Genomic DNA, 27,430 nt, shown 5'->3' with positions numbered 1-27,430 from the left:
TCCCAGACCGGGGCACGAACCCGTGTCCCCTGCATCGGCAGGCGGAATCTCAACCACTGCGCCACCAGGGAAGCCCGGGATTGAATTTTTAATAACTAATTTGATGACGAGAAGTTGGGATGGTGTTGGCTGATAATCCCACTGCTAGATGTCCCCTACCCAGCTCAAGGGAATGTCGCAGTGAGTCTTAAGAGGGAAGACCAGCCCTACACCCTCCCACTTCATTTCTACATGGGGATGAAGTGTCCCCTAGCCACCTGGAGGAGGGAGGAAACCTGAAAACGATGCTAACTTCCAATAAATGTGGCTTCCCCGTGAATGGAGGGGGAGGCAGATCTGTTATTTCAGGAGGCCCACCTCCCCCACCAGGGGCAGCTCCCGTGATCACCTCCCTTCCAGACCCTGGCCACTCAGCCTGACTTCCTGTTCTCTTTAAAGTAGAGGTTACCCATAACTTGTTACAACTTCTTCAGAAAGCAATTTGACAATATCAGAAATTTAAATTTATCTTATAGATGTATTTGCACAAAAGGTACGTACAGGGAATATCCATTGCAGCATTATTTGTAAGAGCTAGAAACAATCGAAATGTCTAGTATAGGGGCTGATTAAATAAATTATAGCACAGCCATACAGTAGAATTCTATGCTGTTATTAAGAAGAATGAGATAGGGTTGTTTTTGGTGACATGAAACGATGTCCAAGGTGTCTTATTACTACATGAAAAAGCAAGTTGCAGAAGAAGAAGCATAGTGATTCCATTTGAGGAAAAAACAAAGAGTTCACATATATATATATATAAGGATATATCAAATAAAATACCTGGACAAATGCACACCAAACTGTTAATTAGCGGCTACTTCAGGGTGTGGGCTTGGAGTTAATTGAAGGGTAAAACAATATGGGGGACTTCTCCTTAACATTTAAGTATTTTTCAAAGTTTTACAATGAGAATTATTCATTTTTTAATTAAAAATACTAGTTTTACAAAAAGCACCGTTCTAATTTTGTCTTTAATTTTTGTTTTGAAATAAGTAGAGATTCACAAGAAGTTGCAAAGATAGTACAGAAAGGTCCAGTGTACTCGGTACTACTCAGTTTCCCCCAATGGTTCTATTTTATTCACCTATACGATATCCAAACCAAGATATCATCGACGCTAGTGACATGTGTGTATTGTAGGTCTATGGCCAGTTTATCACATATGTAGATTCATGTAACCACCACCACAATCAAGATACGGAGCTCTTCCATCACCACAAAGATCTCCCTGGTGCTATCCCTTTATGGTCTCACCTTCTACCCACTCCTCCTCCCACCCCCATCACTAACCCTTGGCAACCACTGATCCGTTCTCCGTCTCTATACTTTTGTCATTTCAAGAGTGTTATATACATGGAATCATATAGTATGTGACCTTTTGGGATTGGCTTTTTTCACTCATCCCGATGCCCTTGAGAGCCGTCCAAACTGTTGTGTGTACCAATAGTTCATTCCGGTATGTTGCTGAGTAGTATTCCATGGTATGGATTACCACAGTTTGTTTAATAGTTCATCTATTGTGGGATATTTTGATTGTTTCCTATTTTGGACTATTATAGATAAAACTGCTATGAACATTTGTGTACAGGTTTTTGTGTGGACATAAATTTTCACTTCTTTGGGACAAATACCCCAAAATATGTTTGCTGGGTTGTATAGTAAGTTTATATTTAGTTTTTTATAAAACTGGAAAACTATCTTCCAGAGTGGCTGGCCCATTTTGTAGTCCCATCTCAAATGTATAAGAGATCCAGTTTCTCTGGACCCTCTCCATCATTTGGTGTGGTCACTACTGTTTGTTTTAGCTGTTTTAATAGGTACCGTAGTCTTATTGGCTAGTAATGGCTAGTAATTGGCTAGTAATGTTGAGCATCTTTTCACATGTTTATTTGCCATTTGTAAATCCTCTTTGGTGAACCTTCTCTTCATGTCCTTTGCCCATCTTCTAATTAGATTGTTTGTTTTTTACTTATATATTCTAGATACTAGTACCCTGTCAGTCACACAGGAGCTGTTACCACTTTGTATGAAACCAAGTGGAGACAGAATAAGGTTCTAGATATTGGTTAAGTTCTATAGTCCTACTTATTCACCTATAACTTCTGACTTCATTCTCAGTTGATAAGGAAGTCTGGTTTACCCTTGATAAAGATTTTGTTTCTGTTTTTATTCCCAAGGTTGGGGTTCACTAGAAACTCTCTACCCCATCCTTTGTCATTCAGAAACCCAACCTCTCCCTCCCCCACTGAAGAACATCCTAAGAGGTGTAGAGACCCTGGGAAGGCTTCTTGCATGAAGACACAATGAGAATTAACAAAGTAAGTGCCCCTTGCCCACTGTTGGCATGTGGTCCCTTTGCCCTCTGGAAATATCTTCACAGAGAGGCCATCTTGAGGAAGGGAGAAAAATCTGGGCATTTCTTGGCAATATTTGTGTATAGACAGCCAGTCTTAACATCTCCAGGTCACCCTGCTGGGCTTTTTGAACCAGGCAGCACACGTCCCCTGACTACAAGTTGAGTGTTAATTCCATGCCAGTGTTGGTGCTATAGCTACAAAACAAATAACAGCCAACTCTGCCCTATTCTAGGGACTTACCATTTTAGCACGAAGAGGCTTGCAGATACCTCAGCAAATGAGTGCAATAACATGGTACCACTTGTGAGTACTAATTGAGGCTAATTACCACACCTGCCTCCTCTTCTCCTCAGCTTACAGCCAGACTTAGTTACCCAACCTGGAGTTGGTTGTAGTCATGGAGTTAGGTATGGTCATGTCACTAGGTTCTGGAGCATGAGGGCTTTGAGTTCTCTTTCATAAAATCCTCCTATGTACTATCTTCCATTTTATTTTCTCTTCCACTGGCCAAATGTAGAAGACCATAATGCAAGCCTAGAGGAGGACAGAGTCACAAGATGGAAGGGGTGTGGGACCTTGATTGACCAGGGTCCACTGCCCAGCAATACCCAATTAGTCTTTCCATGACCACTGAGTCTCTGGGGTGACTGTTTAGCAGTTAGTTTACCTTGACTAATACAGGGCACAGAAATCACCGGTCACTATTCTTTTCCAAATATAGAGGAGGCTTCACAGAAGAGGTACCTGATTTCCCACTTATCCCACATTGCCTCTGAGATTCTCTAAGTACTTCTTACTTTCACAGATCAGGGTATTGCCTTGTTGCTTTTTATGTTTGTACTTATTCATTAATTTTCCTCTTTTGAACCATCACTTTACCCTTATTTGGCTAACAATACTAGCTCTACAAGGCCCTAAAGTTGCGTGCTATTGAATTCCAAATAGCTTATTGCTTTTAGCACCCTCCTCCCTTTCAGCAAATTCTTCTAGCCTTTTGATAACTTAATTCCTATCCTTTCCACATATTTATCCAAAAGGCAGCTTTTAAATTCTGGCTCGGTGACCTACTCTTCCTCCTGGGCTTTGATACTACCAGATGCCTGAGGGAAAACATCCCCAATATGCCTACAAGCTATTTCAATATATAATTCTATCCAACTGAATGTCAGGCATTTCTAAAGAATGCTGTTGGTTGATATAATGTCCCTTGCCCAAGTTAAGGTTTTGATTTGAAATTGCTTATTGGAATGCCTCATGTTGCATTTTCCCCAAATTTATAAATCTCTCACATTTTCTCTCCAATTCATCTTGCCTCCTTAAAAGATTAACCATTAAGAATGGAGTTTAACATGATATCTTTAGAAAGCAAGAGAAGAAAAATATTCTGCTTTTGAAAGGGAATGTACCCTCAGGCAAAAGAAAAAATCGCTGTCTCTTAATACACATTGGGAACTGCCAGTTGTCACGCTGACAGTTTAAGGTGGATTAGGATTCCATCACTGATCACTGCATAAATTCTTATACTTATAACCTTACATCTTCATCTGCAGCCAAACAATTAGGAAAAAAACAAACAAACCTGTGTTTGGATATATTAGAATGTCAACCCTCTTAGAGTACTAGCAGTTTCTTGAAACAACTTAGGAGAATTTTGTGCTTAAGTATTTGGCAGACCGAAACCATATCCCCAAAAGTATACTAAAGTACTTCTCATTTGGGGGTGGAGGTGGGGGGAAGGGGACCATTTGTGATATCATTATTTAAACACGAAGTAAATCTCTTTGTTTGATTATATTGTCTTAATGAAGATGTTTTTAGGAAACCAGGATACTAGTTTTTCCTTTGAGATGCTTATTTAATTATAAACTTTAACAATTACTTTTAATGGAGTTTCTAAAAATTACCAAACCAAGTGTGATATTAGTGATGTGCTTTTCTTTCAGTGGTACCTAGAAAAAGAAGATAAAATTTACTTCTTGAACTTTACAATGACTACATTTAGCTTAAAAAAAGGAAGACTTTCTAGAAAAAAACTAAAGTTAATTCCAATAACGTTTCTTCCAAAGTTGCAATGATGTAATTGGCATAAAATAAGTTTACAATGTGTGAGAATATCCACACTGGAGACCTATCACGCTACTTAATTCTCTGCATTTGAAAGACCAACATGTAACAGCTACTCACTTCAGCTGAATAATCAGTCTTTAAACGTCAAATGAATGCTTACTTCTGGGTTTCAATAAATGGAGGAAATGAGCTACTCCCTAATTTCCATAGGGAACTTCTGAAAATTATTAAAACTATACTGTATATATGAGATGGCTAGATATTCTTGAACTTGGTCACTGTTTTTAACCATTCGTTTAGTCATTCAGCTAATAAGTATTGAGTGCCTATTATTCTAGGTGCTGAGTATTTAGCAATGAACAAAACAGACAAATCTCTGCCCTCACGGAACTTACATTCTAATGGGGACGTGGACAATAAACAAGGAAATGGTTAAATAGATAAATAAAAATTTAGGGCCAGTAAGCACTAAAAATTAGGCAGTGTGAGGAGATGCGAGAACGCCAGGCTGGGAGTGGAGTGTGTGGCCCCTGAAGGGCCCCTGGTCTCAAGGGGTGACAGTTGAGGAGAGAAATGGCTGAGGTGAGGGACAGAGCCCTGTGGAGACCTGCGAGAAGAGCCCCAGGTCTAGGGAGAAGCACGTGAAGGTCCTAGAAACAGCAGTGAACTCAGGGTTCCCTGGGAAGAGCAGAGGGGCTGGTGTGGCCGGAGCTCCGTGGTTTGGAAGAGTGTGGTAATGAGGTTGATGAGACTGAGCTGCGGATGGGGAAGGTCACGGAGGGCTTCGGGCCCAAGTCAGAAATTGGGGTTTCGTTCTAAGAGCAACTAGAAGCCCCTGGAGGGCTTTGAGCAGGGTCGTGACCTGTTCTCATTTACCTTTCACATCTGTCTTTCCAGATATGTTCGAAGGATGGGCTTTAGGTGGGCAGAGACAGACACAGGGAGAGAGATTAGGAAGCTACATCAGGAGTCTTGCTGGGAGGTGGTGGTGGCTTGGGTGAGGCTGGGGCAGAGCAGGTGGTAAGAAGTAGTTCGATTCTGGCTGCATTGCAAAGAAGAACCGGCAGAACTCGATAATAGGTCAGAAGTGGGAGGTGAGAGAGAAAGGAAGCAAGTGAGGCTGATTCCTAGGGTTTTTGCCTGAGCCACTGGTTGAACGGGGGTTCCCTTTCCTGCCAGAGGTGATGACTGACGATGATAATCAAGAGTTCGGATTTGGGCAGGTTTGCAATGCTTTTTAGACCCCTAAGTGGAGAAACCCGCCAGGCGGCTGTGTGTGCGAACTGTAGGGCAGACGGCTAGGCTGAAGATGGGAATTTGGGGCCATCAGCATTTATAAGGGATTTAAGCCATAGGCCTCAATGAAATTATCTAGGGAGAGGCTATCCAGAGAGAAGATAAGAGGTCCAAGGATGGACTTAAGGATCAAGACGAAGGAAAAGCCAGCAGAAGACTGAGAAGTGATGCCTGGTGATGTAAGAGAAAGAGCAAGCGGACTGGAGATCCTGGAAACCGAGGGAAATGTTGCCCTTCAATATTAGGAAAACACACCAAGTTGCTGATTAACGTACTTTCATTTAGGTTCTGGTTAGCCCAGTGAGTATCTGGTGCCAGCCTATCTGGGTTCCAGCCTTGACAGTCATCCTGAATTAACCCAGCTCCAAACCTGGGCCCCCCGCCTAAATGGTCCCCCTGGTGAGGTCAGTTCTGCCCGCTCTGAGTCCAGCCAGGGTCGCCACTCACCCTCCTTCCCAGACGAAGTCCAGCCGCCTTTGCTGCCAGCTTTGCTCCTTCTCAATTCTCACCCCCACCGCCCTTCATGCCCCCAAAGACCACAGCTCAGGAGAGCATAAGAGGAAGTAAGGGGATGATCAAAGAGGTAGCCCCACATCCTCAGAGTCTGCACCCAGACCCTCGCTCTCACAGGGCTGCACGCCTTGGTCTGGCTCGTGCCATTTCTTGAGTGCCCGAATGGTGGTGCCTCCTATCACTGGGTTGACAGGTGGTACAATATAGTAGTTAAGAATCTGGCTCCAGAGCCAGGTCATCTTTGTCCAAATTTCAGATCCATCAAGATCAAATCATGTTGGTCTTGCGTAAATGACTTCATCTCTGTCCCCCTGTCCTCTTAAACTGGGGATGAGAGTCAAGACTCCTTGTGGTGACTGTGAAGATAAATGAGTTAGCAATGGAACGTTCTTAGAACAAAGTGGGTGTCATGAGCACGGAATGCCATTTAAGAGTTGAGATTGGGCTTCCCTGGTGGCGCAGTGGTTGAGAGTCTGCCTGCCAATGCAGGGGACACGGGTTTGAGCCCTGGTCTGGGAGGATCCCACATGCCGCGGAGCAACTAGGACCGTGAGCCACAACTACTGAGCCTGCACGTCTGGAGTCTGTGCTCCGCGACAAGAGAGGCAGCGATAGTGAGAGGCCCTCGCACCGCGATGAAGAGTGGCCCCCGCACGCCGCAACTAGAGAAAGCCCTCGCACAGAAACGAAGACCCAACACAGCCAAAAATAAAAAAAATAAAATAAATAGAAAAATAAATAAAATTTAAAAAAAAAAAAAAAAGAGTTGAGCTATTTACCTGCCCAGAGTCCTGTGGCTGAGAGGTGGTGGAGCCAGTCGGTAAGCCAGGCTCTTCACCACGTTGCTGCCCTGCCTCCGAGCAGTAAGCAGGGAGCTGGAGATGGTGCCAGTTAGGGATTTTTCCCCCCAGAAGGTCAGTTGTTAAACATTTACCACAGGGGCTTCCCTGGTGGTTCAGTGGTTAAGAATCCACCTGCCAATGCAGGGTACGTGGGTTCGAGCCCTGGTCCGGGAAAATCCCACATGCCGCGGAGCAACTAAGCCCGTGTGCCACAACCACTGAGCCTGCACTCTAGAGCCCGCGAGCCACAACTAATGAGCCCACGTGCCACAACTACTGAGCCTGCATGCCACAACTACTGAAGCCTACGCGCCTAGAGCCCGTGCTCTGCAACAAGAGAAGCCACCGCAATGAGAAGCCTGCGCACCATGACGAAGGGTAGCCCCCGCTCGCCGCAACTAGAGAAAGCCCGCGCGCAGCAACAAAGACCCAACACAGCCAAAAATAAATAAATTTTAAAAAGTAAGATATTAAAAAAACAAAAACATTTACCACATAGGACGGTATGCGGCAGACACCTCCAGGACATTCCATCAGTTAATCCCTGTAATAGGATGTTTTTACCGACTCAGTCTTCTAAATGGAGATGCTGAGGAACGGCAAGGGAAAGACACTTTCTCACGTGACCCATCGTGACGCTCAGGTCCAATTTTTACCCCTATCAAGGAAGACTCAGCTTTCCCCTGCAAACCACACTCATCGCAGGTGACACAGCTCTACACGTCACCTCTCCAACAACCCTTCCCACCCCGCAGATGTGCCGGTGTTCTTCCCCTGCGTGGCCTTGTCCTGACTCAGAGCATCAGAGAGCCTGAGACACGAGGGACCTCACGGCCACCTGCTCCGGGCACGGCCTCCTACCTGACAGCCGGCCTGGCAATGGGCGCCACCCGGTCCTTCCTCAGAGTCCAGCTTGCGCTCCGCGGACACAAGGTTCCTCCCTGTTCTGAGACCAAATCTCTCCGCCTGTGGCTTCCGCCCCTTGGGCTTGGTTCAGGCTTTCCCAGAAGGCGGCGCCTCCCTTTTCTACACCACAGCTTGAAACCCGATCGTGTCCCCAACCCCTCCTTCCCTCCCAGCTCCAGCCCCTTGGCAAGAGCAGCTCCCCCTGCCAGCATCGCTCCACTCTCCCTGTTCGCCTCCGTGAGGAAGGCTTTCTCACCCTAAGTCTCACCCCAAATGTGCCCTCTCTGTGACACAGGTTTCTCCGGGGAGCCCTGGGCGCCCTTCTCGAGCTGCCGTTGTATGTGCTGTCTCTACAGCATCATCCGCTAGCCTGGCGTGGTCTGCACGCTTTCCTTCCTGCTGGGAGGCACGCCACGAACAGGCAGGGAGTGTGTCCGCGGAGCTTAGTTTCCTGGTGCCCAGTGCGGCGCCCGGTTCCCAGTGACTCTTTGTGGAATGAAGGACGGTACCCAGTCGTGACTCAGACAGACCGGACCCCTCCCTCTAGGAAATAATCACAGGCAGTGGCAAGCGTTATAAGGATAATGAGCACAGTTATGTGAGTTTTTGGAGCGGTCAAGGAGGCCTCCCTGGCCTGAGATCTGAAGGCTGACAAGCAGCTGGTCTTGAGGAGGGGGTGGCTTGAGGGACCGGCCAGCATGAGTCCCTGAGATGGGGGCGAGCTTGTCACAGTCAAGGAACAGAAAGGAGGCGGCGGGCACAGCGCAGGAGCGAAGGTGCCTGGACCCCCGAGGGCAGAGGGAGGTCCTAGAAGGGTTTAGGTGCCTTGATCTTAGGGTGAAGCCCACTTTGAGAGGGGTGGGGAGCTCTTCGGTTCTGGCCTGATTAGGCCTGCAGCTCAGCCGGTCCCACTTCTCAGGCCCCCAGCCTCCCCTTTCCCCCGACGTCTCAGGCGGGCCCTCGGGCCTCCTTTTCAGGCCCGACACCAGCCTGGTCTCTCTCGGGAAAGAACCTGGTGTCAGAGTTTACACCTCCGTGTGGCTTCAGTCCCCCTGTTAAAGGAATGGTGCTTTAGAACAACACAAGTTTATTATCTGACAGTTCTGTCATCAGAAGTCAGCCACGGTCTCACAGGGCTGAAATCCAGGTGCCAGCAGGGCTGTGCTCCTCTCTGGAGGCTCAGGGGGAGAATGTTTCCTTGCTTTTTCCAGCTTCTGTAAGCTTCCTGCATTCCTTGGTTCCTGGCCCCTTCCTCCACATTCAAAGCCAATAACGTCACATGCCTCTGACCCCTGACCCCTCTTCCGTCATCATGTCTCTCTCTGACCAATGCTGGGAGGGGTTCTCTAATTTTGAGGACTCATTGGATCAGATTGGACTCACCGGGAAATCCAGACTAATCATCCCATCTCCAGACCCTCAGTTTATCCCATCTGCAAAGTCCCTGATAAAGTAACGTTCACAGGTCTCTGGGATTAGGGCTCAGACATCTTTGAGAGGCATTACTCTGCTGCCACAGGACTCCTAGATCTTAAAAGGTCAATCAAATACAACTCGTAAACTGATGGGATATAGATTTGAAAACCAACTTTAATGGACACTACTGGGACCATCAGGGAAATTTTAACATGACCTGGGTATTTAGATGATAGAAAGGATGTACTGTTAACTTTGCTAGGTCTGATGATGGCATGTATCTTTACCTGATATGTGATTTGGAATACTACAGGAAAAACATGAAGATACATGAAACAAGATTGGTAAAATCCTGATAATTCTTGATCTGAATGGTAAGCCTGTGAGGGTCCAGTACTATTCTTTGTACTTTTGTGCATGCTTGGACCTTAATCAGGTATCAGTAGGAGGCTAAGGAGGCATTTGGGATGGAGGTGAAGGTCTATTCCGGCCCCTCCCTCCTGCAGTCTGACCACTAGGATGGCCACCAAATGCCCCAAGAGAAAGTCAGACTTCCGCGTGCCTCACCCATTGAGAGAATCAACAAGGCCCGCAGGCCACCTGCCTTTACCACCTACGACTCTACTGCAATACAGCCAAACGTTCAGAATTAAACAGAACTTTATACGTTATATTGTTTGACCATCATTCTCTGTTCCCACCCATCCTTCCCCACCAGGCAATCCAAGAATACATTAAGGGCAGTAAAAATTGTGAAACAACTATAATGTAAGTTTTTATCAATCACATACTCAAACCCAAATGAAATTCCTGAAGAGACAGAGCAGTGTGTGCCCATGCGCAGCGGGAATGTTTCTCATTCTCTTCGGAGGAGAATCTCAAAGGACCAAGAAATCCCAAATGAACCTTCGGGGCAGCAGAGGGGAGGGTTGCCGAGGCAGAATTCGGCCACGATTGCCCCGTAGAGCCAGGCCTCCTTGGGCGGAGGAGGCTCCCCTCTGGTCCTCTGTTTCAGGATGTCCCCATCTCGAGGGTCTCAGGCAAAGCCCCCTTTGTGGGGTCCTCCCAGGGAGGGTTTCCCAGGCACTTCCTCTGTAGCCTCACAGGACCCCAGGAAGGCTGAGCTTTGAGCGCTGGTTTCCGCCCATGGTTGACGTTTGGAAAAGACAGTAACTATCCTCTGTGTTCTTTGGAGGCAAGTTGTGGGGAAGGAGAACCTTCTCTCACACGGAGAGCTGCAACCCAGCCCTGCTTCCCTGGGATGGTCTATCCCATGGTGCCCTGGCCGCAGAGCCTGCGGGTAGGGGTGGAGGGGTGCAGACGGGGAGGAGAAAGAACCTCCATGGAGAGAAGTTTTGGAGGAGGCCCTGCAGGGGGAGGAAAGCAAGGGAGGGCAAGATGAATAGGAGAATAAAGAGAAAACAGGAAGAAGAAACGTGTCTGCAAGCACTTGCCTGTCTGGGTGAGCTTCACATGGAAGCCGAAGGAGAATCCATCAGAGAGTATTCCTTGAAGATGTCCTGTAAACACACTGTGACGATTTCAAACAGGAAAATGGCCCCAACAGACCAACGACCTGGGAGACGGGATGTAAACACGTTGAAGTTGACTCACAGTTCAGGGAGGTAAATGGCCGGGGCTGTCAGAAATTCACAGGTGGGACACAGGCTGGGAATCCACCACGCTAAGAAGTCAGAAAGCCTGCAGGAACAAAGGCGTGGAGGTAGAAAGCCCCGACGTCTTCCCAGACAGGAGGTAGATCAATCTGACCAGGGCGGAAGATCCATGCGGGCAGGGCTTCTGAAATACTGGTGTGTCTTTAGGCCAATAGGCCAGGGAGCTTGTTGATAGCACTGACACCTGCCAGGTGTTCCTGAGGCTGGTGACTGGTCTGCTGTTTGGGGAAAATCACACCCTAGAAAACACACAAATGAAACTGCAGCAAGTGAGGTTGTGGGGTAGAATGGTGTCAGCTGATGGATGGCCCTGAATGCCAGGCCAAGAATATAGGATGTTATTCTGGGGCTGGGAGTTATTAATGCTGTTGATGAAGGGGGCGGCATAATGATAGGGTTCTCTTAGAAGAGAGACAGATGAGCAATGTGCTGGAAAAAGTTGATAGAAATATACAGGAAACTGGACATAAATTAACATGGAGACAGAGAGCATAAAGGATTTTATGACTAAATGTTGGGCTCAACAGAGAAAGTTGTATACTAAAGGCCTTCATTGATAAAACACCACTATAGCCCAGGCATTAACCTCTCAAACAATTCGACATGGTAGGTGTTGTAGTTTCCAGTTTACGGATGAGGAAGACGAGGCTCTGAGACATACAGTCACTTGCATAAAGACACCCGGCTGGTCCGCAGTGGAGCTGACATTTTAATCTAGGCCCAACAGACTCCAGATGCCATGCCCGTTCACTTCCTTGTCCAGATGACTGGAAGAGTGTATTAGTTTTCTCTTGCTGCTGTAACAAATGAACAGGCTGAGTGGCTTAGCCCAACGCAAACGTGTTTGTCGTCTTAGAGCTCTGTAGGTCAGAAGTCAGGAGTCTCACTGAGCTGAAATCAAGGTGTCGGCAGTTCCTTTTGGGGGCCCTAGGGCTGAACTGGTCTCCTTGCCTTTTCCAGCTTATAGAGGCCACACACCTTCCTTGACTTCCTCCATCTTCAAAACGAACAACGTTGCATTTTGTTGAGCATGTTTTCCCGGCCACGTCTAAAGCCAGGAGAGGTTCTGTGGTTTTAAGGAGTCATGTGATTAGATTGGACCCACGTGCATCATCCAGGATAACCTCTCCATCTCAACATTCATACCTCAGTCCCATCTGCAAAATCACTTTTGCCATATTCAGATTCTAGGGGGTAGGACACCTTTGTGGGTGATTATCCTGCAAAGTTCAGAGAGAGACGGACACTTGCCTTTGTGCCCAACACCATGTTTCAGTAGACACTGTTACCAAGGGGGGCTTTAGTTGAAGCAAAAATAATTAAATGAAAGACAACACACACATTTAAAAGGAATGCTATTGGTAAAACAGAAACAGCGTGATTGGAGGAAGCCATGGCAGCATGGATGTCGCTACTCAAGTTTGTCCTAAACACTGAAAACATGCCTTAGCACAGTTAATCCTGCTTCAAATCCAACTCTGTATTATTGTCAAGGCTGGCAACTACGTGGATTACCCGACAGTAAGCGCCTCATTGCTGAAATAAAGGTGATGCCTAAGTCTATAGTTTAAGTGCCCAATTTTGTACTAATTCCCCAAATTCTGGAGCCAAGAGTCCTATTCTTTGCCTTAGGAGACTGTCCAAGGCACGCCTTAGCCTCCCGACCACCCACACCTCTTTTTTTTTTTTTTTTTTTTTTTTTTTACACAATGAGTAGCCATCACCTTAACTGACATCCCTTTGTTCCAACAGTAAGAGCTTTTTTATAAGGTACCAATTTTGTGGAAATTACCTGAACCAAGAGGATTGTGTAAGCATACATGAAAGTGCGGACTATAATGAAATGGTTAGAAAGCAGGGCAGCCAACGGTTTAATTAAAGCTCAGTATACTCAAATTTTTATTTTATTTTTAAAGTCTTGCCATTGATTCATCTGAAAAGTAATAGACTGAGGCTCCTATCATAATGTGATAAAATTTAGAAATATGATTTTCTCTTTGGGGTTTCTTTTATTTTATATAAAGAGAGACTTGGCATTTTGTTATAGACCATTCAAAGTAAGAAAATGATAACTTAGAAACGTTAAAATTCACATTCTTTGGGCAATAAGACTTCAAGCCTACTGAAGAAAAGACCTTCTGGTTTTTCAGTCATTTTTATTTTTATTTTTTTGCGGTACGCGGGCCTCTCACTGCTGTGGCCTCTCCCCTTGCGGAGCACAGGCTCCGGACGCGCAGGCTCAGCGGCCATGGCTCACGGGCCCGACCGTTCCACGGCATGTGGGATCTTCCCGGACCGGGGCACGAACCCGTGTCCCCTGCATCGGCAGGCGGATTCTCAACCACTGCGCCACCAGGGAAGCCCTTTCCAGTCATTTTTAAATGACTTCACGGAGAGTCGGTCTCAAAGATTGTTGGGAAGAGAAGTGAGGGGAGTCCTCAGCTGCAAATGAAGATGTTTGCATTTCCTATCATTTTCTCATTAAAGGAGACTGATTTAATGAGCTGCATATATGTCCAATGCATGTGTTCTGAAATGAATCCAGCAGTTAGACCTGCTCCCAGGAAGAGTTCCATATGAACAAGCACTTTAGGGGGAAAAGGCAAAACAAAACAAACCTTGAGCACTTACTTCAAAATGAAGGCCACATTCGGACATGTATGGTTACCATTGACTTTAATGGGAACAGCCTGTCTGTTCCTGGGATTCAGGATGTGAAATCGGTGGGAAAAGTGTGAAATGGAAAAAAAAGAAATAAAAGGATCCATTGGGCATCCTGTTCAAAGACTCTGAAAAAGAACTGCGTGTCATGAGGGGATGAGTTAAAATTCACATTTTGCTAATGAACCATTGTTGTCTCTCAGAGAATGCCTTAACACTGCTGTGTAGTCATTACAAACTCTTTAGTCCCTGCAGAAGGAAGCAAGAAGAACAGGCACTGGTTTCAACACAGTTTGCTGATCGACAAGAGAAAAGTTAGAAATTACAGCTGGAAAGGCTCACCCCCATCCTGTGGACACACATACACACACACACACACACACACACACGTACGTGTGAACCAAGACCAACAAACAGGCATGGAAAGTATCTTATTGGCATCATGTTTCTGGCATTGCTATAACTACGCACAAAACAAGCGATACACGAAATGGCAGCGACATCTGTTTTAGAACCTGTGGGGCTTTATTCCCAAAACAGTTGTAAAATCTTTTGGCGACAAAAATATTTCTATGTATCTATGCAGATGCCCTCCTCTAAGGGAAACACACACACACAAATGGATACAAGTGTTGAGCTGAAAAGACAGGAATAAGAAAAGGAAATGTCATCCACTTCTTTAAAACACTTTAAAATTTTTTCTCCTTTCAAACAAAGCTACATCTATTGCCTTGGATACACCTTAAAAAAAAAAGTCCCGGAACATATAAATTATCATAAAGCTAAAGTTTAAGATTCCAGTTGGTAGACTGTGGTAACATACAAAAGGATGCTGAGTGAGTTTGTTTTGATTTGCTAGGAAAACATTTTCTGACCTTGGAAATGAAATCATATAGTTGTCTGTTTGTTTATGGTCAAAGCCATATGGAGGGTTCTGGGTACTTATGTTAGTGTATCTTTGAAATTCTCGAATCCACAGTGTGTGGGAAGTTATACAACTTGGGTTTAAGCATCATTCAGGATGTTGTTCATTAAGGAACCCAGATTTACCTCCTCCCCACGACTCCCCAAGGTTAGTTTACATTTATCACATGGCAAATTGTCCGTGCTGAGAGGGTGACCTGCAGGCAGCAGGAGCTGAACATCTTTTATCTCTTTACCATCTCAGTAATGGACAAGGTAGAAATTGCTTCTTTTTAAAAATGTTTTATTTAAGTATAGTTAATTTACAATGTTATGTTCGTTTCAAGTGTACAGCAAAGTGATTCAGTTATACATACATACATGTATATATATATTCTTTTTCAGATTCTTTTCCATTATAGGTTATTGAGTACAGTTCCCTGGGCTATGCAGTAGGTCCTTGTCATTTACCTATTTTATGTAGTGTGTGTATATTAAACCCAGACTCCTGATTCATCTCCCCCCAACACCACACACTGTCCCCTTTTGTAACCGTAAATTTGTTTCCTGTGTGTGTGAGTCTGTTTCTGTTTTGTAAATAAGTTCATTTGTATCATTCTTTTTAGATTCCACATATAAGTGATATCATATGGTATTTGTCTTTCTCTTTCTGACTTACTTCACTTAGTATGATCATCTCTAGGTCCATCCACGTTGCTGCAAATGGCATTATTCCATTCTTTTTTATGGCTGAGTAATATTCCAGTGTGTGTGTGTGTGTGTGTGTGTGTGTGTGTGTATGAACTTGCTTCTAATCGGACTTCAACTATGTCTCCCCAAATGAAGGCTATTTGATTTTTTGCTCACTCCAAAGTGTCCTTTAATATTACGTCACATATTTATAACATGTTCTTAACGTTTTGTAAAGCAACTGGCCTCTAGCAAGTAACAATTTATTCAGCTCAGGTAGTTTAAACATAAGAATTTTGTTTACCATCTTCTGGACAGATTTGGACGAACACAGTAAAACATTTTTGTGGACTGTTCAATTTTAGTTTTTGTTCGAAATGCTACTCCGTTGTATGTTGTTCTTTGAAAAGACCGATATTTGGGTCATGCTAAATGTTATGTGGCTATTTTGGGGGTTGCTGCTTTATCCTATTGCGGGCGTTTTGCTGTAGAGGGCGAAGCAAACCCATCTCACTCCGTGGGCTTTCTTACTCGCTGAAGTGTCCTTTCAGGGGAAGTGATGGGTGATGAGTGGGGTTGGGAGTGGAAGGAGAGCCTGATTCCTCATGGAGCTCATGAGGAGCTGGGAGGAAGCAGTGGGGCCAGGGCTGTATTAGTACCTGTCAGAGCAGTGCCTGGTTGGCAGCCCCTGCCCACCTCGACTTTCCTGAACCGTTTGGCTTATCTCTCCCTCTAAAGCACAGCCGAGCCCTCTTTCTCTCTCCGTTTCACCTTTGCAGTCCCAACACCTCCTCTCACTGGATAGCCTCCACCCCACAATCCCAGGCAGACACTGCACCTCATTTCTCCCTCCTCCCAGCCACCACAGGAAGGTGACAGATGAACTCTTCTGAGAACGACGGGAGGGAAGGCAAGGAATTGTGGCCTTTGGGTCATTCTAAGTGGTGAAATAATTGCTGTAGCAATTTAGTTTTAACCAAACTGCGAGTGTTATAGGAGTGCCAAATGAGGTCTCAGAAGTCAACCCAGGAACCCCAAAAAAGCTGGAGACTGGAAACTGTGTGATTGCCCACAAGGTAATAAAGCCCTTCTCTAGAAATGGAGATCATTTCATGAGCTTACCTCAATTCATTATCATGGGAAATAATAGAGTGAGTATAGAGGAGGTTATAGGAGTAGCTTTGAAATAATGATATTGAAAGGAGTTGTGCTGAAGCTGCCTAGGCTGAATGTGAGCAGTTTGTATGTTTGAAGGAACTAAAGTGATGTGACCAAGGATGTGGGCTGGGTTCACATCTCTCTCTGCTCTGCCACTTACTAGCCGTGTGACCTCGAGTAGGTTGCTGAATTCCTCATGGGAAGGACCTACCTTGCAGGGCTGTGGTAACACCTGAGGTCACGCAGGTAAGGGACCCGGTCTCATGGCTGTGGCAGAGGGATGCTCATGAAATGGCAGTACAGAGAAGATAAAGTGTCTTCATTGCCTTTTATAAGGTAGAAAGAAGTCCTCTCAGATTTATAAGCGATTGTATTCAGGGTTATCAATAAGATGTGGGCTGAATTATCTCATCAGACAGTAATGAAGGCTGAAGACAGTTAAGGGAATGTTATTTGGAAGCTTTTAAACATACCTTTGGAGGGAAGCAGTCACACAAGAATTCTGAAAATCCTTCATGGCATCGAGCGAAAGAGCGCTCCGCCATTCCAGCTGGTAGGACATTCTTGGAGCAAATGACAATCATCTTGACAGTGCTTGGGGACCTGCCTGTCACGTTGATTAAATCATCCAGGAGATTTTGCAAGAGCTGAAACACCCAACCTGCTCCCTGAGACCTCGCCTTCATCTCATATGTGCATCTCTTTTTGGGTAGATGCGAACAGGTGTCACTGGGTCCTGGACTCGGTGAAGTAAGACATTTGGTTCCTGGTATTCAGGCAACAAGTATTTCCAAAGCAGCTAGTGAAACTGGGCTACAATTAGCCTATAAGTGATTTTCAAAAAACGATTTCGTTTTGGTTGTCGTTTTGGCCTTATTGGGAATAAAACAGGACCAAGAAGCCCTGGAGCTCTCAAAAGTCTCATTCAGCAGTACCAACCACATTGCAGAGAGACTATTATAGAAGGCACTGAAATAGCCCTCTATAATAATCCATTTGGGAAGAAATTGATAAAAATCAGCATTCCTACCAATAATTCACATATTAACGGATCAGAACAAAATAGTTGTTCATTTGTTCAAAATTGTTGCATATACAAAGAACTCTCTGTTCATTCGCCCACCCCACGAAGCTGGGCTATCTGGAGAGGTCCGCCTCGGACTGGTCTTAACAGGTTGCTAGCGAGCAGGCCGGGCTCCTACCTCCGTGCACGCGCACAGAAGGCGGGACTGCAGAGCTCAGGTTACCGTGACGAGCCCACAAGGATGTGCACACCCACGGGACCATTCTCAGCAGAGTCACCCGGGAAGGCTGCCCAGCTCCCTCAGCGTTTCAGGACTTGAAAGGACCTCAGAGGTCATCTAATTGAATTTAATAAGAATCAAATATCTCTGCGAATTACTTTCTTTTAGGAGGAAACTTGTCCAAATCTGCGTCTTTTGAGGGTGAATTTAACTTTTGAAAGCAGCCAAACTTCACCCAAAGCCAAGTCTAGGGAATGAGGTAAATGGAAGGGATGGACAAATGAAAAATAAAGTGGGGCTGTAAAATGACAAAAAGGGTTCGCTCCAGTGATCCACAAAGTGGTTCTGAGAGGTGATTACAAAAGCACCTAGAGAAGCAGATGTTCCTCGGAGTCCTGCTGGGTACAACCCCCCTGAGGGCAGGGGAAGTTTATATCAGATCTTTACAAATGTGCACACCCTTTGGCCCAGAAATTCAGTTTCTAGGAATTTATCACAAGGAAATTATTGAGAATGTACTCAAAGATTTTTAACCATTAAGAAGCTTAGTGCAGTGTTAATAACAGCTTAAGAAGTGGGTGTGGCCTCCATGTCCAACACTAGGGATTGGCTAAATACAGAAAGGCACATAAAGTCTGTGAGATACTGTGCAGTCCTGCAAAATGATGCTGCTGAAATGTTTCTGTTGAGGTGGAAAACTGCTCATGTTCCATGACACGAGCAGGTTCTAAAACAGTGTTAGGATATGACCCAGGTTAGAGAGTGTACATATGGGGAGGGGATAGAAAAGGATATGGAAAGATGTACACCAAGTTGTGAGTGGTGGGTAAGACTGTGAATATTTTCACATTCTTTTTGCTTGCCTACCTATTATGATTTTTCTGTAATGAAAAACGATTTTTATAATCAAAAGATAATATAAGGAAACATCAGAGAGAGGAGAAAGAGGTTCTACTATCCTTAAAGAGGAATAATGATGTACCTGTGTTCATTTGCTAGGGCCTCCATAACAAAGGACCACCAACAATAAATTCAGCAGGAATTTATTGCTTCACAGATCTGGAAGTTAGAAGTCCAAGATCAAAGTGTTGGCAGGGTTGGTGCCTTCCGAGGGCTATGAGGGAGGAATCTGTTCCATGCCTCTCTCCTAGTTTCTGGTGGTTTGCTGGCAGTCTTTGGCATTCCTTGATGTCTGTTGCGTCACTCCAATCTCCGCCGCCTTCTTCACACGGTGTTCTCCCTGTGTGGGTTTCTGTTTCTGAATTTCCCCTTTTTATAAGGACATTGGTCATAATGGATCAGGCCACGCCCTAATCTAGCATGACCTCATCTTAATTATATCAGCAGTCACCCTATTTCCAAATAAGGCCATATTCTGAGTATGGGGGTTTAGGACTTCGACATATGAATATTCAACCAATAACTGTGCCCAGTGAGATGGCCACATTGCTCCTACGCAACCAATGTTAGCGCTTACCTGCCACTACAGCCTCCACCAGCTGCCGCATAGTAGGAGCCTGTACCAAGATCAGGGGTAGTGGGGTAGGGCACTGACATCCCCACAGGACTCCAGGTTCAAAGAGGTAATGATGAAACAGAGAGCCCAAGCACGGCCTCCCCCTGCCCACCCAGGCTGGGGCTGCAGGCGTGAGTGAGAATTCAAATTAGCACGTCTGAACTGGGGAGACCAGCTTAGAGATCTGAAAGGAAGAAGTAGCCTAAAAAAAAAAAAGGAAAGGATATATTTTTCCTTTTTGGTTGAATATAGGGGTTGAGATTTAAAAGACAGAATGACAGAGAGAGAAGAGAGGAAAAATATTACAACTATTACACAAAAATCTGCACACAGATGTTGATAGCAGTTTTATTCATAATCGCCAAAAACTGGAAGCAACCAGGATGTCCCTCAATAGGTATAAAAGGATAAAGAAACTGTGGTACATCCACACAATGGAGTATGTTCAGCAGTGAAAAAGAGATGAGATGAAAAGACATAGAGGAGAGAGGAACTTTACATGCATATTGCTTAGTGAAAGAAGCCAATCTGAAAGTGCCACATACTGTGCGATTCCAGCTGTATGAATTTCGAAAAAGACAAAACTATGAGATTAAAAAAAAAAAATTACTAGGGGTTGCCAGGGATTGGGGGGAAAGAGAGGAGGGGTGAACAGCTGAAGCACAGTGGATTTTTAGGGCAATAAAATTATTCCGTATGATACTGTAATGGTGGACACGTGACATTATACATTTGTCAAAATCCATAGAATGTACAACACAAGAGTTGTAGGCTCTGGACTTCAGTTAATGATAATATATCGATATTTCATCGGTTGTAACAAATGTACCTCAGGAATGCAGGATGTTCATAACAGGGGAAACAGTGTAGAGGGTGGAGTGGGAGAGGGTATATGGGAACTCTCCCTGCTCCATTTTTTCTGCAAACTTAAAACTGCCCTAAAAAAAATAAAGCCTATTAACTGAAAAACCAAAAAGATATATTTCACATAAAGAGATGTAGAAGAGATCATGCACTCAGCTACCCAAAAGGGGCCCCTGGCAGATAAAAGTTTGAGCAACTGGCAGAGTTAGCTGTTTGTCAGAGGCAGTTGAGAAGATACAGATGACCAAAGTGTGACCCAGCAGGATCTCCAAGATGCAAACAACTTTGGCCGCTCACACCTATCTCAGACACAACAAAGCTCTTCTAATTGACCTGAGAAGTGGTGGGGTTTGGGGAGGGGAAGGAGAACCAAATTCTTATTCAAAGAAATAACAATTTGGACCGCGCACTAGAGTGTCAACAACTTATGCAGATCTTATCAGCATCACATTTTTTGGTGCCTCCCAGCTATTCAGCGAGGCTCCACCAGCCTGTCAACACCCTTCAGCATCCCACACATCCGCATGCATCCCGCATCCCCGGCATATCCACACCACAGGAGGCTCTGCCGCGGCCAGGCCTGCCTTCCCAGGGCCCCATGGAGCGCAAATTTTCTCTCTCCTCACAGGATACCATCATACCATCCCCTCGGTATGCAAGGGTGTATTTGGTCCATTTCTGGACTCACATTCTGTGACTTGCTTGAGGCTACATGTCTATAAAATTGAACAATACATTTATGCTAACTTTGGAAAGCTGGAAAAAAATCTGATGTTCTCACATCTGGAGGAAGACAATGTGTAGTTTCAGTAATGTGAGGAGAAATGATGCAAAACTCATCATCAGAGAATGACAGGCTTCTACTAGGCGTTTTCTACATTTGCGGATAAAACATTGTGATTTTACAAAATTATGGATAAGGCATGAGATTTATGGAGACTCCTCTCGCCACCTCTTCCCCCAGACACACAAAAATAAAGCCTTCGTAGTATATGCATCGCTCCATCATAATACAGCCTCTTAAATGTAGTTTTGTTAAATGATACAGAAAAGCATTTATTTAGACTAATGAAAATGATAGCCTTTACTATATATCAAAGCTTTCTTTTACCATTATGTACCTATTTATTACATGAAAGTCAGTAACTGGATCTCCTTGTCTGTGCGTTTGTTTTCGTTTTTAGGCAGCTTTAAGTGCCTTGAAACAATTTTCTGAACAAGGACTGGATCCAATGGAAGGAGCAATGAATATTGAAAAAGCTTCTCTTGAAAAGTGAGTACATCTTCTGTTGTATTCTTACATTTGTAATTTTGTAACTGTATGAAAAATAGACAAAATAATAAGGTGAAAAACTCGAGACAATAATATCTATACCCTACAAAATTATTCCTAATACAATTCAATGCAAATAAATGAGAGACAGTCTATATGGTCATATTTGTTTCCTGTAAATATGTCTGTGAAAGTTTTAATCTACTGATTGATCATTATTTCTGCATTTTAATGCCTTTGATGGAAATACTTCTGTGGGTTTTGCTGACCATGGAGATTTGCAAGACTTGCAAAAGGTGAATCTCATTTCAGACTGTTGAGCGTTCTCTTGACTAAACCATTTTCTGAGGTAAATATTTTCATTCACATTCCTGCTAGGTAGTAGGCACAACGGAGAGGGGAAAAAAAAAAAAGAAGCTGAGAGGAGGGTTCCTTCCCCTTGGCTGCATTTTGTTTTTCACACTGTTGTATGAAACACAAGCGCACGTTGTCACAAAAGTGTGGCTCCCGAGGGCTACAGAGGCCAAAACGCAGATTTAATAAGAATTTCTGAAATCCAGCTCATACCTCTTTTATGATATTGAACATAAGGTTTGATCTGAGAGACTGAACTTAAAGTCTCTCCAGAGACCCAAAAAGAAATTGCAAGCCACTGTATTTACAACAGTGAAATACAAATTCTTTCAAAGCAGAAATAATAGCAGGTGAGATTTCAGAACTCACACAGGAGATAACATCTTTAGAATGAAAAAAATTGGATAACCTAGGAAGTCAAAACCAAATATACTAATCCTGCAGTTAAATAATCTTAACCGCCCCCCTGCCAAAAAACACAGCATTTGGTCATTAATATTTAAAAGGTGAGAGCGTGAGAAAAAAACATTTGGTAAACAGACGTGGCATTTTAAGTTGTCTATAGATTGGCAACCATTTATAAGCTAATTTAATCAAAACCATTTCCACATGATCTCATCAGTAGACTATCTGAACATAAATATTGTTGTTTCACTTTAAAATGTCACTTTTGTGGTGACCTTTGAATCCTGTGTACCATCTGCTAATAAACATGTCTGAAGATGTGCAACCCCGGACCTTCAGCTCTTGTTAATGTATTAATCTTCCAGACAAGCCCAGCATCTGGGAGAGAAAGCAGACAATAACCAGACACACCCGGGCTCCATCGCTCAGGACTGCAAGAAATCAAGGTCGGTCATCTAGCAGCTCCCAGAGCTACGGCTGCCACCGCATCCTTATAAACCTGTCAGCACGCATGAGGGTGTCTGTGTTCAAGGAAATGAATGACTAATGCCATGATCTGAGTCTTATGTGAAGACAGCACTATTCTAACACCAGAGATAATAGACATAGTACTGTTTATTCAACTGGGGGAAAATAAAACTTTGAGCATTTCCCTTGGAACTTGAGATCAGATCATAACTCATTTGCCCAGAGGCAGCAGAAATCTGATCCTGCTACTGGAGCTTAAAATAACAATTAATGAAAAGTGTTAGAAACAGAGGTACAATTCTTAAATGATTAATAGAGAAATTGGGTTTGGTTCTGTTGTTACGATTGTTTTGTCGTGGCGCTTGTGTTCACTTATATTCTCTCTCATTTTAAATAATGCCTGATGATTCAAAGAATAACCAATGATGTGCTGTGGAATGTGACGGTCGTTGTCTTCATATAGAGTCACACAGTTTCTCTTTTTACGCAGATATTTGTAATCTCCATCCTATATCAGTCTGAATAACTTCGAGGCACACCACTCAAAGATGTATGCCAACAAACATGGTTGAAATCAGGTCAGACATTTGATTACAAATATGAAATAATGTTAGGAACAATTAGTTTCAATAGACTCCAGGAATTCAAAAAGCAAACAAAAACCACTTGTGGGTCTTGAATGCCATCATCCTATTAGCCACTAAGGAGGCGTCTTGCCTCTCCAGCCATTTCTGTGGATTCCACGTTCACAGTGGACATTGCACCCACCCCATCCGTGTGTTGTAAACCACTCACTGTTTGCATCCAAAGTGTTTTCTGATAACTGCCTCTGCACTTGGGGCAGTGAGTGGGATCAAGAGAAATAGCGTTCATGGCGGGGAAGGGAAAGCCTGTGGCTGTGGGAGGAGCCGTAGAGGTCCTGCCAGTTTGTAGCCAGCCACGCTCTGGACCAGCATGTTGGAATCCAGCGTGGAGCCAATGCAGTAAAAATGTGGTCGGTGTCTGTGTGAAGTGTGGTCAGTGTTGTTCTTTCCTTGCCTCGTTCTCCTCTCTGAAACATCACCCCAGCGTAACCCATCTCAAAGGCCATTGCCCACCCGGCCCCTGTCACCCTGCACAGCGGTGACACTAGCGGGTTCTCGTGCCACTGGCCGTCTCTGCGAAACCGCAGGGCCGCCTCCCGGGTGACTCGGAACCAGATTCCTGACCAGCCAACATCGTCTCATTGTTCCCGTAAGATTTCACGAGCAAAACCAACACAAATCATGATCTGGCTGACTCACACGCGACCGGACGATAAACAAACAGCAACAGAAGGAAACCACTCTAGGGTTGTTTTTAAATGACTCCCATGTGGGGAAGTCTGCCAGCATCGACAGGGCCGGGTGCCCTCGGAGGAAATAGGTTTTGCTCCATAAAGCTGGGCCCTCGTGGACATCACAGCCCATTTGTAAAGTTGGGGTTCACGAAGATCAGCCGGGTTGAACAATATGTCTGCTGCCCGGCACCCCGCGCAGAGGGCCCTAAATCATCCCCTCGGAAGGGGGCAGGCCCTTTCCTCCCCCTGCGCCTTCAGCACCTGAGGCTCCGGCCCTCAGTCAGCAGTGCCACTTCAGGCAGGATCTTTAAACCGCATCTTCGGTTTCCCAAATGCCGTAAACGCCGACCACCTCTCACGGCCCACGGTCCCCAACACACCAAGGCCGTCAGGGCCGTCGTGGGAGAGGGATGAGCTCAGGGCACAGACAAAGCTGATCAGTTCTCACAACCCCAGTATCTGAGGCGTTGGCCTCTGGAGCGATCTGACGGAGTCGCCCTCAGAGCTGAGGTACCAGAGTGGCCACGGGGGTGGGGGTGGGGGTGGTAGGGGATGGACCTTTGCATCGGATCTCAAGTTCAGTGAGAGGCTATTTATTCAGAATCCCACCCAACTACCTGCTTGAAGAGCCCGGGGAGGCCTTTAGATATTTTCCCTTTCGAGAGTTTGCTAGCAGCCCTTCCTGGGAACCGTTTGGGTTTTCTTTGGGTTGAATTAGCAATGCAAATGATGGGTGGCCTGCCATTCCTTGCCATGTTATATATCATTGGGGGGAAACCATTAAGTAGATTTATTGAAAGGATGTTTCTTCAACACAAGGAGATCTTTTTGATGAAAAATGGAACTCGTTATTCTCTAAAGGACACAGGTTGACTTATCTCCTTTATCAATTACAGTGTCTGCTTTCAGCTTTTCTCAATCAGCAATAGGCTTTGTAGTCACTTCCCAGTGCTGAGGCCAATGTGTTTTATGAAAAAGGTTGGGTTTTGCGTTTTAATTGGAAATATAATATTGTGCTTTGGAACTCTGACCAGCCCTTTCCAGCACAACTTGCCGAAGATCAGTGGTGAGACACCACCCTTCAGGCTGTGACAAGGACCCTCCTCCACTTTCCCGGGGTGACCTGTCTGAGTTGCCCTAATATTCTTCTGCCCAGCAAACGTTCTCAATGGTGATTTTTTTTGACAGCTTCAATCAATTTCCTGTACCATAAAATAAAAATAGATTAATGAGAAACTTACCTTATCATACGGAGGTTTTCGGGACTCCCAGTGGCCTTGGAAATGTGGTCCAGACCAATTGATTGGTGTTTAAATCCTGCTGCCATTGAGTTTTCAGTGCCCAGGGTTTGTTCTGTACCTTTCAATTTCCAAAGGCCACTTGTTATCATTACGGCAAGGGTGGTAGAAAGCCTAACAGTTTTGCACACGGAGCGAAGAAGTCATTAATGGCAAGATCCCATGTGAATTTGTCTCAGAGTAACCCCCGACCTACCCCACCATGATATAGGTACCTGATAAATGGATACATCAAATAAATGAATAAGTGGACAAATGAATGATCTATCAAAACGATAGAGAAACCTGCTGAAGACATAAATTTGAAATCTCACTGCTTAACCTGACACAGAGATAGGCACTCATGATAATATATGGCATTACTGTTGATAAGATTATGGTACCTTCAACCTCAGCGGCACTCTGGCATTTCTTAACCAAAAATATAGCGAGTCAAAAAAACCCTCACTTCAGAGGACTTTGGACCCATGAAGACCCACCATCCTGCCTCCCATCTGACCATTTTTGCATGTATATCCCTTCCCCAGGCCAGAAGATTCAATTCCAATCCTCACCCCCAGATACGTTCCTGTATTTCCACCATCACAGATACATGTCTCACAAGGAGGGGCATTGTAATATCTGGCTCAAAGCAAAGACTTCTTAGACTGAATCAAACCCAGCTGTTGATTTCTGGCAGACACCACCCAAGTTCCAGCTCACCTTGCCGAGACTCATTGATAAATTGCCTTGTTGGGATGACTTTCCTCTTACGTCCTAACCTCTTAACATAACTAAAAGCTCCCTTGACTGGGTGCCCAGCACACTCTGATGTATGCTGGGAATGAAGAAAATAAATAAACAAATGAAACTACTTCCCTCTCAGGAATGCACATTCTAGCTTGAGGGAAAGGCAGACCAGGAAATGAGCATGAGAGGTGAGCGTGTTTTACTCAGAACCCCTGCAGTATAGCTCGCTGTTTGTGTCTCTGAGTCGTTATTCCTCCCCTCACTCATCTCACTCTGCTTTGGGCACCATGCTGTATTCTGGTGACACTGTCCAAAAGCCACCACGCCTGAACTCTAGTAGCATTATCTTATCTCACCTCCACACAACCCACACGTCTACTGACCGGACCCACCCCCAGCCCCAAATATACATATACCAGGTGAAGTTCTTGAAGCTCACCTACACTCAAGGCTGACCAACTGAATTGACCCCTCGTTGTATCTCCTGGTGTGCAATGGTGCCCACCTTAATATGGTAAGTACTCAATAAATGTTTGTTGAGTAGATGAATGACCCTAAAAGCCCTGCCATGGTGGATTTGCCAGCCTAAGCAGATCAGTGGTGACCTGGACGCATGGACAGAGAAGCCTGGCCTATTGGATGGAGCCTCCTGCCTGGGAATAAACTTCTAGTTCTACTTCTGTTAATGTATAGTCTTTTTGAAGTCATTTAACATCTTCGAGTTTCAACTTCTCATCCAAGACAGCAGGAATAAGAAGATGCAGAAGTAGATGGTCTATTCTTTAAAGTGTACAAGTTATGAATGTAGATTCAATATTTCAGAGTTAGAGGGTGTGAGGGAAAGAGCCATGGTCTAGGAGTCAAGAGTCTAAAGTCCTGGGCCAGACACAGAGGTGACCTTGGCAAGGGATTTAGCCTTCCTGGGCCTCAGTTTCCACATCTATAAAATGACAGCCTCTAAGAGCATTACAGCTCTAAATTTATATTACCGTTAATTCCTCTATTACCAGTGGTATGCTTGAATTCAAATTTTGCCTCTAATATGTGAATTTTTAAAATCAAACACCTGCAAGGAAAAATACTACTCATATCAGTTAGGATTCTTTGGCTGTGAATTATAAAAACCTATTCAAACCAGCAATGGAAAATGTGTTCTAAAGCTACAGGGGCATTTTAGAGAAGCTCAGGGCAGAAACGCAGAAATTAACTGGAGCCAGGAAGTACAAAGCTGTGGGGAAACCAGGAAGCTTTCCTTCTCCCTCTCTCTCAATTCCCCACCTCCCTCTGAATGTGTGAATCATTTCTCTGTCCACACCAGCTCCTGCCTCTCAAGTACACATACCAGAGAACGTGGCTACCAGTAGCGCCCAAGTTTACAGCCACCTGGAGGAGCACTGAATCTCTCTCTGGATTTCATTCCCGAGGTTGTAGGAA

General features: G+C 44.8%; 1 protein-coding gene across 10 annotated transcripts in view; it reads left to right on the top strand.

The window, feature by feature from the left end:
- The window catches only part of STAU2 (staufen double-stranded RNA binding protein 2), a 309,298-nt gene extending 285,636 nt beyond the window's left edge, over window positions 1-23,662 (top strand). For all 10 annotated transcript variants that reach the window (XM_033407106.2, XM_049700368.1, XM_033407105.2 and 7 more), the window contains 2 exons: window positions 21,336-21,424; window positions 22,549-23,662. In XM_033407106.2, the coding sequence (XP_033262997.1) occupies window positions 21,336-21,424; window positions 22,549-22,642 (183 nt within the window). In that variant the 3' untranslated portion in view covers window positions 22,643-23,662. The remainder of the gene's footprint in view (window positions 1-21,335; window positions 21,425-22,548) is intronic.
- The last annotated feature ends 3,768 nt before the right edge of the window (window positions 23,663-27,430 follow it).

The sequence above is a fragment of the Orcinus orca genome, chromosome 17 (assembly GCF_937001465.1).
Source record: "Orcinus orca chromosome 17, mOrcOrc1.1, whole genome shotgun sequence".
In the NCBI taxonomy this organism is placed as follows: Eukaryota; Metazoa; Chordata; class Mammalia; order Artiodactyla; family Delphinidae; genus Orcinus; species Orcinus orca.
This window is presented reverse-complemented; position numbering and strand designations above follow the sequence as displayed.